At 46.8% G+C, this 14,175-nt stretch overlaps 1 protein-coding gene across 5 annotated transcripts in view; it reads left to right on the plus strand.

Moving 5' to 3' along the window:
* The first annotated feature begins 1,810 nt into the window (after positions 1-1,810).
* ITPRID2 (ITPR interacting domain containing 2) overlaps positions 1,811-14,175 on the plus strand; it is an 82,243-nt gene continuing 69,878 nt past the window's right edge. For 2 of the 5 annotated variants that reach the window (XM_084815252.1, XM_084815236.1), the window contains exons 1-3: positions 2,086-2,178; positions 3,114-3,409; positions 4,226-4,271. In XM_084815252.1, coding sequence (XP_084671378.1) covers positions 3,214-3,409; positions 4,226-4,271 — 242 coding nt within the window. In that variant the 5' untranslated portion in view covers positions 2,086-2,178; positions 3,114-3,213. The other 3 variants (XM_084815247.1, XM_084815245.1, XM_084815261.1) reach the window with 3 other exon arrangements.

A 14,175-nucleotide genomic window follows, 5' to 3' on the forward strand; every position in this document is an offset into this window, starting at 1 on the left:
AATTATTAGTTTCCTTCCTTTATTACTTTTGTTTTCACCTCTTATAGTAAAATAGCACCATTCTACTATAGAAATGGAAAGGAAAAAAGAGAGATCAGTAATTAAAGCCTTCCTTGCCTCAGCGAGGGGGCAAGCAAACATTGTGAGTAAACATTATTGAAGGATCCCAACCGTGGCGAAGGGCATTGCTTGACAATACAGTGATGTATGAAGTGTGCGTGTGGAACCTCCATTTACATTTTGCTTCCAGCTAACTGTGGAGAAGCAATGTCTCAGCAGCACCAAAAATGGCTCTAGTGTGAAAGCAACTGGAGCAGAGAAGGAACTTGAGTAAAACAGGAGGATCTGTAACACATTAGTAGAACACAGGTTTTTAAATTATTATTATTGCAGAAGAGTCTAGGACTTGGGGAAGCCAACATTAAGACCTTCTTGTTTCGACTGGTCAGGACCGATCAATGTAAAGTCTTACATAAAGTATCATGCATTTTAGTGATGCCAATGCACAATGCAGTCTCAACCTGCTTAGTTCTTCAGTCGATGTCTCTAATATTCTCTCCATGGTTGCACTTTAGGGACAAAGTAGACATGACACCATTAAACACAGGACCAGCCAAACGCAGGACTGTGTGGCTGCTTTGGGGGAGGGATGTCCTGTGAGATCACCTGCAGCACAGGCGATCTCCTGGGACACCTCTCCAGGCAGGCAGTGCCTGAGGGAAAACCCTCAGAGCCAGGCATTTGAGTCTGGGCGGCTCTCTGCTTTTGCTGCTGCTGCAGCTCTCCAGAGAGTCCATCCGCCCTCTGCCTCACTCTGAGCAGGTTCTTAGAACAAGCCAGAGGGTGGATGGCTCTTCCGGAGCAGTTGCCTGTCCTCTGTCTCGCTTTGAGAACCATCTCAGAGAGCAAGCGGCTGCTCTGGAGAGCCCTGCAAGCTGCTCTCCTGCTGAAGCATTTGCCACAGGGCTGGCGGGACTCTCTGGAACAGCCATTAGTGCCTTGCTCCAATGATGTGGCCATGGGGCACCCTCCTGGTGTGTGTGGGAGCATGCAGTTTGCCACTTCTCCCAGTCTGGGTAATTCACCTTGCCTCATGGGAGAGCCAACCCTGGTGGTGCGAGGCTGTTCCGAACTGGACCCTGGCAGGCTTTTAACTGCTGCTGTCCCTATCTGGATCACCTCCGCCACCTTCTATTTATTTTTTGAAAATCCATACCTGAATGACATCATTAGCAAACTGCTGAGGTGGGGGAAATGTATTCTTAGCTGCTGCTATTTTTAACTTTGTCATTGTTGTTTTACTCACTGTAAAGTTTGGGTATTTTTAAAATGATTCTATTGTTTTGTTGTTAGGATGCCTTGAGCACACTGCCAGAGGCAAGGTGGGAAACACTCGGAATAGGGGTGTTGAACCTCTTTCAGCCACATTCCATTTTGAAGAAGCTCTTCTGGGCCACATTCAAGTGATGAGCAGGGTCAAGGGGGCAGGGCCAAAAATAACAGCATATTTTAGCTTTAGGGCACAATCCTATACATGTTTAGACAGGAAAAAGCATGCTGGGAGTTGTCGGACTTTTTTTTTCCTGTCTAAACATGCATAACATTGTGCCCTAATGCCCTTAGAGCGAGCAACCAAGCTTTTTTAGAGAGGCATTTCAACCTTTCAGAATGGAGGTTGGGGCGCGGTGGGCGGGATGGAACTGCACAGAAAGGGGCAAGGCTGGATTTGGCCCCCGGGTTTCAGAATCTGCACCCCTGATTTGGAATGAATCAATCAAGTTCCTTCCCAGCATGCCCCAGCTAGCACCGGGAGTTGCAGGAGGGTTTTTCCTTGTCTAAACATGCCTAGGATCGCGCCCGTAATGAAACGGGGACAATGCGTCCGGGGGGGGGGGGGGCGCAGCGGAAGGCAAGAAGTGGCAAGGGCGGCCCTCGCCCTGCCACTTGCCCAACCGCGGATGGTTCGAAGCTGCCCCTTTTCACGACACCCCCAGGAGGAGGAGGACAGCCGGTAGCGCCGCTTGCCTCGGGTCCCATCACGTGAGCCGCAGGAGCCGCCGGCGGAGCAGCAGGCAACTTGTCTCCCAGCAGCTGCGGTATGAGGAAGTCAGGGAGAGGCGCCCTGGCCCCGCGGCTCTTCTGATCCCGACGGCACCGCGGGGGCGGGGGAGGACCCGAGTACGTGCGCGCAGAGCTGTCCCGGGGAGCGCGGATCGGGCTCCCCCCCGGTCCTTCGGGCGTGGGGCTGGCGCGGGGGCCTCCTCCCCTTCGGCTGCTGCAGGCCACCGGGGGAGGGAGCGCGGCCGGGGCTCTTCCCTCGCAGCGGCGCCGTCCCCTCCCCAAAGCGAAGAGGACACTCCGGCGCTGGAGTCGCTAGGATCCTCCTCCCAAATCGGGGTCCTGCCCCCGATCCCTTTCCCAAAGGAAGAGGAACTCCCTGATTGATGATTAACTCTCGGGTTTCCGCCGTCGCTGCTCAGGCTCGGGCGGGCCCAAGCGGGGCTCGTTTTTCGGGCACGCCGCCGGTGACTTCCGTGCCTTTCGTCGCTGCGCCGCGGCGCGGCTCGGGCTCGGCAGCCCCGTTTCGGCTGCGCGAGGGTTGGCGGCGGCGGCGGAGAGGGAGAAGCCGGGAAGCGCCGGGCCAGGGGCTCGCCGAGGATTTCGGCGCGGCTGGGAGATCCCCAGCGCAGGATTAGTTTCGCGCGCGCCCCCCCCCCCCGGTCCCTCCCCAGCGGGTTTGCTGGCTGCTACTAGGCTGCAACTGGAGGTTCGGGACTCGTTTTATAGCCCATGGGGGAGGACGGGGATTGGGCATGCCCTAGGGGAGGGGCTGCTACTATTGCTGGATGCCTTCCTCCAGCTGTGCTGGACAGATGTGGGCCGTCCCCCCCAGTGGCTGGTCCCGGCGGGGCTAGTGCGCTCGGTCTCCGCCCGCTTCCTCACGTTCCTCCGCCTGCTTGCGGCATCTCCTGTGCAACTTTTGCAGAACGTGCCCCCGACTGAGTGCTCTCCCCCCCCCCCCGCGCGCGCCGCCGAGCCGCTTCCTGCAGCCCGGGAACCCGGCCCGCCTCCGCGTTTGCATATCTATTGTATATATATATTTTTTGTTGCAGGTTGGTGGAGTTCGGCGGCGGCTACTCAGTCGCCGTGCGAGGGCGAGGGAGCGAAGCCCGCGAGAGCAGCGGCAGCAGCAATAATACCCCGGAGCTCTCGATGGAGGAGGAGGAGGAAGTCGTGGCGGAGGCGGCGGCTGCAGCGAGCCACGAGTGGCAAGAGGTCGTTCAGAAGAGAAAGGCCTGGGCGAAAAGCAGGGACTCTTGGCAAGCGTCGGAAGCGGAGCGGCTCTCGCCAGAACTGGCCCCGGAGCAGGGGAGCGCCGGGGGAAAGTTGCCCTTGGCTGCCGAAGGAGGTCTGTCCAATCGGTCCTCTGCTCTCTTTTCCGCCCCCAGCTGGGAGCACCGGTCACTCGAGGGAACCCGAAGGCTACTGACGAAGGGTCTTGTGTCGTCTGAAAGGCGAACAGATTTATTTGTGGCATAAGCCTCGGCGCGCTAGTAGAGCCCGTCGCGTGCCCGAAGGGAGGCTTCATGCGTCTGCTGACGTCCACCCAAGTATGCCTCAATAAATAGGTTCGCCTTTCAACTGCTCCACCGCTCTTCTTTTGTGTTTGCTGTACAGCGGCTGAACAATTGAGAGGGGGAGGGGGGAATTGATCTTGAAGGCTGCGCTCCTGAGCGCATTTAAGTCTCATGGATCCTATGCAATAAGTGTTCTTAGGATTGGCTCCCAATATTGCACACACTTATTGCCGGGGGGGGGGGGGAATCCTGTTACATTGGTGGTGTTCTAAATCCGAGGCATGTTGATTGACTGAATTCAAAGGGGCTTGCTCCGTAAGCATATATAGGATTACAGCCTCCGTTAAAACTTGTTTAGGGTCAGCCTGCAAAACTCCCAATTGTATGCTTTTGGTTTTTTGTAGGAAAATCAAGGAAATGTTACGGGTTTTGTTCCCCCCTTCCCCCCCCCCAGTAACTGTTGATGTTGTGCATTTACATTTTATTATGTAATTTAGTTAAATGAGATTCTTGGCCATGAGCAAGAAAGACATTTGGCAAACTTCTGACTACTTTTTTTTAATGCACTGTTCATCATTAAAAAACAAATTACATTTGTTGTTCCTTTTCTCCTGTTTCTCTCTGCCCCTTTTCTCCTCATCCTGCAGGCAATATTCCAAATGAAAAGATTGCAATATGGCTTAAAGATTGTAGGTAAGTACATCTTGTAAAGAATGATATAATAGTTAAATATACCTTTTAGTTTTAGGCTGAGTCTGTGCCAATCGCATGCTGGTTCCCATATAGTCCCTAGCACTTTGGCACCAAGTCTTTTAAAATACTATTAGCATTTCAACCTCCTCTTAAGATAGATTCCAAAAAGTGCTGCATTCTGTAGACTGCAATGGGACTTTCCCCTCTCACCCAGAAGTAAATATGTTTAGGATCATTGGGCACAATTCAACATATGCTGTAATCCTGTGCATGCTTACTTGGGAGTAAGACACACTGAGGCCAATGGGATTTACTTCCGAGTAAACATGTTTAGTATTAGACTGATAGAGTTAAGCATACTTAAACACATTGCTTTCAGGGAGTTCAAGTATTTTGTGTTGGATAGTGTCCCTCAGTAGAAGCTGTGCATGTGAGAGAGAGGAGGAGAGAGAGAGATAAAGGGGAAACCGCTTGGTCAGTGCTGTTTGGATTACAGTTTATTATGTTCAGGAAATAGCAGCTGTTTGGGGATTGCAGGTTCTGTGTCATAAAGACACTACCCATAGTGCATAGACAGAGATGTTGTCTGGAAACACAACTTTTACAGAAATAAAGGAAATCTTCCATGCTGCCTCTCTACTTTGTGACTTTGGCTGTGATATTAAGTGCATTTAGGCTGCAATGATGAGCCTTGTACCAGGAAGTAAGTCCCATTGCAACCAGTTGGATTTCCTTCATTGTTCATAAAGCATGTTTGAAGTCTAATTCCTAGACTGGGAAGGAATTCACTTTAGCCTCATGGCTGTTGTGCAGAAGAGAATTCCGTAGAAATCAGTTACATTTCTAGGCACACATTCCTTAGATAACTGCGCAGTGATATTAAAAAGAGCTCATTGAGTTTCCTGAGAAATGATCTTTATTAGAGGAATGAATCAGAACTTGCTTAACACTCGGTGTGCTCTCACTGACTATGGAGCAAACTTTCTCTTAAGGAATGCTATACTCCCACGAGCCATTGTGCTTCTCCAGCATGTCAGGAAGAGACACAAGAAATGAACCACTTACTTGGAGGAAATGATGTTTTTGTGCAGCGTAGGGTTCATGTACAACTTCTAAACAGGCTTAGTACCTCAGTATTCCTAGTTATCTCCATTCTCATTCTTCATGGCTTGCTGCAATAAGATTTAAAAACAGAGGTGCAGAAGGGCGGCTCCCTTTCACTTACAGTGCAACCAGTACAAAGTGATGTGATCTAGAAATGGGTTTTTTTACTGGTGCTGTTTATTTCTTTTATTGTTGTGTTTTTCATTTATTTGTTTTTATGTTGTGTTTTAATGAAGTTCGTGTTCTCAATTTTATTATTGTTCACCACCTTGAGCATCATCTTTGGTGGAAAGGCAGGATATAAATGCAAGAATAATAATAATAATAAATAAATAATATAATTGTAGCACATAAAAACAGTGCTTGGGATTTGTTGTTGTTTTTTGTTGGCAAGTCACCCTGGCCCCGTAAAGGTTCTTGATTCAAAGAACCATTACACATTTCCTTCATTTTCCCAAACATTTTGAACAGGTGATATGATAATGGAAGCTATTTTTGTAATTAGCCAGGGCCCAAAGAACAGTGTAACTAGTTCTGCATTCCCAGGCAGAATCTGGAACAACAAGCATTGAAACAGAAGAAACGTTCAAACACAGGTTATAGTAGGAGCTGGGAATTTGCTGCTCAGACGGAATTATTCTAAAATGTCAAAACTTCGGATGAGCCTGAAGTAGCTCTGTGGATGTTGGTCATTATCGTTGTCATTCTTTTCATTGTTCTGATCTTGAGGGGTGTTCTTGGCAGTCAGTTTACTGATAAAAATAGGAGCTGTATCAGCAGCAAGGGCTGCCACTGCATGTCTCTGATTCTGTGCTGGTAGCACAGATGTTGTCATTCTCCTTCTCAGAAGACTAGTGTGGGAATGAATGAGAGTCCCCCACCCCCCAGTCTCATCATTTTGCCTAGAAATTGCTCTGGTTTTGAGTAATAGCTTTCAAAAAGATCTCAGCATTTTTCTCTTTGGTTGGAACCATTTCTCTTAAATTACATAAATAGAGGGAACTGTGTGCTGCACTTCCAGATTTGAAGAGGGAATTTTAAAGTCTTTGAGGAGCCCCTCGAAGACTTTAAATTTGTATGGTTAACCCTTTAACCTAGAAGTCTTGAAAAACTTGATATTTTCTTATTTTGAAATTCAGAATTAGATAATTCTGTTCTTGTAGAATATCTGCGTACCAGAGCTATGTTGTTGCAAGCAGATGCACAGGTTTATTCTCTTGTAATGCTTTTATATGTGAGGTAAAGGGACAGAGATTCTTGTGGCCCCCTAGAGACTTCACACATTTATTATGGCTTAAGCTTTCATGGTCTGTAGTCTTCATCAGATGCATTAAATGTTATATGTGAGTTATGGTCTTCGTTCCCTGTACGTAATATATTAGTGAGTTACTGCTAGTAGTTATCCCCAGTGTCTTGCTTTTTGCAGCTACAGAAAATGATTCTTTGTCATACATGCTACTTTATCAAAATCAGGAGCTCGTACAGAATATATAAGCGCACTCAAATACAAACTTCAGAATTCGACAATTGCATAACAGAATCCCAGTCTGAAGCTCTCACGTTTTTAAGGAGTGAGACTTCTGCTTAAGTTTCAGCCTAAGCTAAGCTACTGGAAATGAAAAATTACCTGCAAAGTTAGCCATTTCAGTAGTGCATGTATGGGCAGACTTCTGGGATCTACTTAATTTTTTTTTTGCTAGATCCCTGAAGTCCACAAACCGGAGCCGGGTGCAAAATAGCGGCACAGGCAGGTGGGCATACACTAAGGGCCAGTTCGCACAGTCACCATGGATTAAACATGCCATGGTAGCTTGTTTAATCCTCTGCACATGCTGGGTGCCATTTGCCTAATCACTTGCCTGGGCGTGGTTTGTCCTGTTATCCTAACCATGGCAGCATGGCTTGTAGGAGGGAGAAACAACCCTCAACCCATGGGCTGTTCTTGGGTTATTTAAGGGTTTTTTCCCCACCAGACAAGCCATGCTGCCCAGGTTCGGATGGCATGACAAGCCATGCCTGGGCAGGTGACAAGCCATGCCCGGCAGGCAAATGTCACCATGGCTTGTTTAACCCACATTGATTGTGCAAGCCGGGTCTAAGAGTCAAAGCAATATTTGCCCTTGAACACACCTTCAGCCCAGGGATTTGTGATCAGTACCAGGACGATAAGTCCTTTAACACAAAAATCCTCTCTTGGTTTCCTACCCAAGAGTTCTTTATCAGCAACCTAATATAGGGTCAAAAATTAGTTGTTGCGTTAAGACAGTTGACAGGGTGGTTCCAGATGAGGGTCTTCTGGTGCCATTACTCTGCCTCATTCATGGAATTTTACAGGGTGTTCAGATGTTGTTGTCTTCAGCTCATCACCCTTCCATGTTTGCCCATGGCTTCTTCCATCTTTTCTCTTACCATAGAAAATTGGTTAAAGAAAAGATGGAATAGGTGCAGGGTGCCTTCTAATTAGGTGTACTAGGAGCCCTCTGTCTGGAGCACCCACAGTGTAATATCTAATGTTAGTGCTATGTAGAGTAGACCCATTGAAATAAATGAGACTTGCTAGTCATGACTAACGTAAGTCCCATTCACTTCAATGGATCTACTGTATGTAGGACACTGGATACTACCCAGAGTCAGAAATTCTTGCTGTGATCTATTGCAAATCAGTCAGATCTACCAATAAATACTGATTTGCCTTCTATCCAACCCTGCCTTAGTGGATCCAGTGAATCATATTTGATGCCACAGCACTGCTAATGCTAAGCTTGTGTGGATGTGATCCATTCCCTTGGATGTAAGACTCCTGGGAGACCTGTGTAAGAGCAGGATATAAGCATCATAAACATATATATTTAAAAGCTGTTTTTTCTTAGTAACTGCAACTACTGATTCTCTAATAATAGCTAGTGATGATTGTTCCTATATAACTCTTATATTTTCCTTTCAGGATTCTGTTAGCCGGCTGGTACCAAACACTGGTGCATGAATCTACCTTTTTGTAGATTGGGGTGTGTGTGTGTGTGTAGAATTAAAAAGGCTTAATGTTTGCTATGCACCAAAAGCTTGGAATTTAGATCTGGCATATTTTGCTGATTGTTGTAAATGACTACTTTGTCTAGAATGTGAAAATGAGGGAGGAAAATGCCACTGAAAAGGGGGTTGCATGTAGATCTCTGTAAAAAAGAGGCTCTATGAGAGAGAGAGACTCTTTTTCACAGGGATCTACACCTAACCTCCTTTTTGGGCCCCTGCACACTAAGCTTTGACAGCTCCATTGACAGCTGTCAAATGTAGGTGTGGTTAGCGCAAAAGGGTGTGAAAAAGGGGGTGGCTTTTAGATCTCTAAGAAATTAGCATGCTGGGGCTTGGGCAAGTGGGGGTTCGAAGCAGAGCATCCCCAAGGGTCAGGGCAATACTTAAAACCCTGGGGATCACCCTGCTAAGGGGGTGATCTGCCCCACTTTTCCCTGACTGTCAAAGGCTATAAAATCAGACTATTTACAGTCTCCTCTTATCAGGCACCTTGTATGTTTGACTGCTGGAACATACAAGGTACCAGACAAGGTGAGCCTACCTATTTTAGACAGTCAGGGTTGTACAACTCCAAAAATCCAACAACAACAACAAAATAAAAATTATGGGGACACTTGCGCACATCACCGGGGCCAAATCTATCTATCTAATATTTTTGGGCACCAATTTACACAAATGTGAGGAGGGAAATTTTTTTTAAGCCAGGAATCACAACTGCGGTCACGGTTTCCACGGTGAGGGGGACTTGGCAATAGACAAGACAGGTTCTGCTGCCACATCCCCTGGGATACCTGCCAGGGTCGGCAGGAGGACTGAGAGGGAGGGAGGGGAAGAACAAGCCATGGTGAACCCAGTTGTCTGTCAGGCTCCCTGTGGGTTGTTCTGACGACAACCCACACTGCATGGCTTATTTCACAGGGTGGGTGTCATGAGGTTCTGATCAGCAGAACCTGCCCAGCACGTTCTGCTGATCAGCAGAGCTTCTGTGCACAGCCTTCTCCATCCCAACCAATCAATCATTGATTGTTATGGTCAATGACCAGCATGACCACCAGCATGACAACACTTCGGGGCTTCCTAGTGCATCTTTAAAGAAACAGTGCAGAGGCCAGCCCACAAAAGCAGCGGCGCCTGTACGTTAGATCAGGTGGCCGCCCTACCTCCTCCGTTCCACCCGTATCCTGCTCGGTGCAGAGCTTTCTCCCCCCTCTCTAGCTGTGTGTGTTGTTCATTTATCAAAGGAGGACATTCTGTCTGATGTACGAAGTGGTGGGGCTTATCAAATGAATGCTTTCAAAATGCATATTGAACATGAAAGGAAGTCAAAAACCAAGAGTTTGTCTTGTTAATTTTTATGGCAGTGCTAATTTCATAGTTTGTACTAAACTCAAATGATTTGTCCTGGCTATGAACTCAGCTTTGATGTTTGTATAAAGCTTTGTTGTACTCTGGAAAACAACAACAACGTGTAGAGCATACCCTTGAAATCATTGCAGGTCTGCCCTGGGCTAAGGAGGCACCTGCAAGCTGTGTTGATACTTTGCTTTTGAAGTTATCATAAAGCTGGAGTCCTGGTCACTTTTCATCTTTCTGAGATGGAAATTGCAATTATGCAGGCCAACCGTATGCCTCTTTACTGAAGCACAAGTCCTACTGAGTTCATTGGGGCTGAGTCCCAAGTAAGAATACTCAGAATTGCAGCCTTAAAAGGTGTGGAGTGGGGGTGGGTGCAGAGACCCTTCCAGTCTGACTATGTTCTAGTTGAGAGCTGTATTAAAGTCAGTGGGCATACTTGGAAATAAGTTTGTTTTAGATTGCCTTCTAGAAAAAAGCCCTACTACTCCCAGTATGCTGGGAGTTGTAGGAATTTTTCTTTTTAAACATGCATAGGATTGCATCTTAAATGGCTGAAGAAGTAGCCCTGTTGATTCAGTGGCACTATTTCAGGATAAAGGTTTCAAGGCAGCTACATCCGTATTCTCTACCTTGGATACAGGGCCATATTCACCGGGGAGAGGGGGTTATGGGAACGTGCTGTCTCCAGGGAAAATTCCAGGCCCATTCCTGGACTCTTTATCTTCAATTCTTTAAAGTAAGCATCACTTCTTTATTTATAGAGTGTGGTGTCGTGTTAACTCCTCCTCCTGATGGAACAGCTTCCGTCAGTGGAATGGGTAAAGGGGTTATTTCCCCTCACAGACCCTCCCATATGCCCTCAAAATCTGCTCTGGAGGGTTGTGGGAGGGGGGCTGCAAGAAGGAGGAGAAGGTGGAAGGCCTGTTGTGTGAGCAGGAGTCCTCTTGCATGACATTGGACTTTGCCCAGATATACTAGGAAAAACACACCCAGTTGCTCAGTGAAAAGTAAACCCGCTCCTTTGCCTTCCATTGTGTTGACCAATGAGCGCAAAGGCAGGGATTGCTTACAGATAATTTTAATTAATTAATTAAAGAATGTACATGCCACCTATTAGGGCATAACCCTCACAAGGCGGTGTATAATGAAATGAGATCCAATGGAGATAGTTTGAACGGTCTTAAACAGGAATCCAGCATCATAAGGAAGCACCAAATCACAGGAAATAGCAGCATAAAAACCATTGTTAAAGAAAGACAGACCAGAACAAATGAGTTTCCAGGGAATATCTGAAGGCCTGTACTAAAGGGTCGTTTTATGGTTCCGAAGGAAAGGCGTTCCACTGCCACAGGGCCACCACCAAGAAGGCCTTATCCTCTTTGCCTACCATTCTAATTGACAATACTTGTAGGCTTTCAAGGAGGGCCTCTGTAATCAGTACACGTGCACCTGGCATACTTGATGATGAAATAAAGTTTAAATACAATTACAGTTGTTCAATATGCATGTTTTTAAAGTTTTGTTTTATTAGCGATCAATTTCAGAGGGATAGCCATGTTTTTTGTTTTATTTATTTATTTATTACATTTATCCCGCCTTTTTTCCACCTTAAGGAACCCAGGGCGGCGTACATAGTCCTGGCTTTCTACCCAAAATGGCACTCAGTGTTAGTCTCTTACAGCAAAGAAAACCCAAACAGTCTTTTGGCCAGTAGTAAGTCTGTTTAGGACTACATCCCTATAGCAGCATAAACATTTAACATCTGATGAAGTGGGTTCTATTCCAGAAAAGCTTATGTCACAATAAATCTGTTAGTCTTTAAGGTGCCACAAGATCCTTTGTTGTTTTAACTTAAGATACTACTTATATATTTTTTCCCATTGACCTACATTGATGCTCTCGAGCTAAAATCCTATACACACGTCCATGGAAGTAAGTTCCATTGGACTTGGGTAGGGCTTACTTCTGTGCAGGCACGTTTAGGATTTGTCTTCCTGTAAGCTTCCCTGCCACAAAATGTCCAGTTACAGGCTTGCTTGGATAATGTGATTAGTCCCTGATGGGATGTATTCTCGAAGAAAAAGTATGTAAGGCACAACCTATATTAGCATATATTAGGTGTGTATAGATGGGAACAAATGTAGGTGTAGTCAGATGCCAACGCTACTGAAGACTGCAGCCAAAAATTGGGCTGGTTAGTCATATTTTTTTTTATTTATTGTGGTTGTGTTCCGCCCTTCCTCTGAAGAGCTTAAAGTGGTATGTATGAGAGATTGTCTCATCTTATTATATGTTATAAAATGTCCTGTGTGGTCTGTCATGTGAATTCGTCATCCCTCCCGCAGCTCTTTGGTTTCGTTGCCCTTTCAGTTTTCTAGACTCAGCTAGCTGTTTTTCAGCTCCCTGCCTCTTTCCTATAGGAACATGGGAAGCTGCCTTGATACAGAGTCAGACCGTTGGTCCATCTACCAGCTTAGTATTGCCTTCACTGACTGGCAGTGGCTCTCCAGGGTTTTAGGCAGGATTCTTTCCTAGCCCTACCTGGGGATGTCAAGAGTTGAGCCTGGGACCCTTTGCATGCCAAGCATGTGATCTGCTGCTAAGTTCCAGCTCTCTTTTTAGCCATCATGTTCTGGGCTTCTTTTGACTCTTGTTTCTTTGCCATCAGCTGCTCTACTCATTTCTACTGCTTATATTTCACCAGCACATACCAACTGTCCTTAGGTACTCTTCTTCAGCTCCTATATTGCCTAGGCCTTCCTCCTGCCTCAGCTCTGCATTCTTCTCTTTCTCTATTTTCCATTCAGGCCTCTACATCTTTCCCTTAGCAACCACGGTCCTCCTTCTTTGCCCACGTCAAAGAAGTTGGCTCCATGCAGGCATTTAAGTATATATGGCCCATCTAGCTCCTCCTTTTCCCTAGGCCTTTTGTGAGGCTTTTCCAAGCCACACTGACCTTTCACTTTCTTCAGTAGCTCAGTTGTGGCTCATTCCATTACAGGCAGTTTCTGCTTGAGCAAATCCAATATTAATCAAGACTTCATGACATCACAGTAGCTCAGCGAATAGCTGTGATTAGCTGTTGGATAGGGAGAAGGCAGTTGACAGCTAGTGTTAGCCTAGGGCCCAAAGGGATAATAAAATGGTGCCCTCCAACATTCCACAGGTGGAGATAGTTACACCCCTGTGTATGAATGAGTGGAACGAGAGGCAGGGTCCTGGCAGCTCAGTGGTGGTGCAGTGCATAAAGGCAGGGCCAGCAAAATCCAGAGTCAAAGCGCCACAGGCAGAAATAAATGTTCATGCAAGCAACAGCAGACGTCTCCAGCTGAGAAAAACAGTGAGGTGAGTCATGGCCTGCAAGGCAAATACACATGAGACACACATGTATGTATGTATGCACTGTATTGCAGTTATGCCATTTGGAAGGCACTGATTATTGGTTACGTTTTTACAGTTTGGTTGCATTTACAGCATCGGCTAACATTTTACAGCTGAAGAAGGCTTGGCATACAGCACTAAGGACCTAGCTGAATGACAGACAGCAAATAATGAAGCAGAACTAACAGTTAATATTGCAGCGCCTCTGAACATATGCAGAATGCTTTGCTATCACTATTAAGAAACCGCCGCCCCTTTCCCCTCTCTCCTCCTCCCGATCTCGACTTAAGAAGCAGAGCTCACAGAGCGATGGCATATCTTCCCAGCAGCTCTCTCTGTTTACACATTAAGTCCTCCTCCACTTCTGATAACTATGACCTAAGGACTCATACATTCGGTTCACCTTCACACAACAATCCACTGCTGGTTTCCCCCTCCCATTCCTTTTAACAACTCTTCACAAATACAGGTTATTTTTTTCTTCTTCACCCTGCCTTTTGTCATCATAGGAAAGCCTCTCAGAAGGCTCACTTGCTGGCAATAAAAGCTTGAAGCTAAAACCCGCTAGTATGTTTGGTATTTTTGGCCCCTCCCCTTTTGATCCACCCACCACCGGAATGCAGCCCCTGAGAGCTTCTCCAAAATGGGATTTGGCCCTCAGTCTGAAAGAGGTTCCCCATCCGTGCCGGAGCACCAGAGAGCTCTACAGATATTTGCAGAGCCATTCTATGGTGGCTGGAGAAGTGCGAGGAGAATCTGATTTGGGCTGAGCTACAGAGAAGAAGGGAGGTGGCTCACTGCTTTGCAAGCTTCTCCTCCACTCAGTGCTTCTACAGAGTCATGCTCTGACTGTCTCCCAGCGCAATACCGGTAAGAGTTCCCCTCGCCCTGCCCTTGTCCTTCTCCAGGCTCCGCGGAAGCTGGGGGAATGGAGGCAGGGTCTGCAGTGGGAAGCCAGCAGGTGATTGAACAAAGCTCCCCCCCTCCACTCTCATTACCTTTAAACCACCCAAGTCCGGTAACAATATATATT

The sequence above is a fragment of the Heloderma suspectum genome, chromosome 1 (assembly GCF_057233095.1).
Source record: "Heloderma suspectum isolate Gila_16-S chromosome 1, 16-S_ref, whole genome shotgun sequence".
NCBI classification, from domain to species: domain Eukaryota; kingdom Metazoa; phylum Chordata; class Lepidosauria; order Squamata; family Helodermatidae; genus Heloderma; species Heloderma suspectum.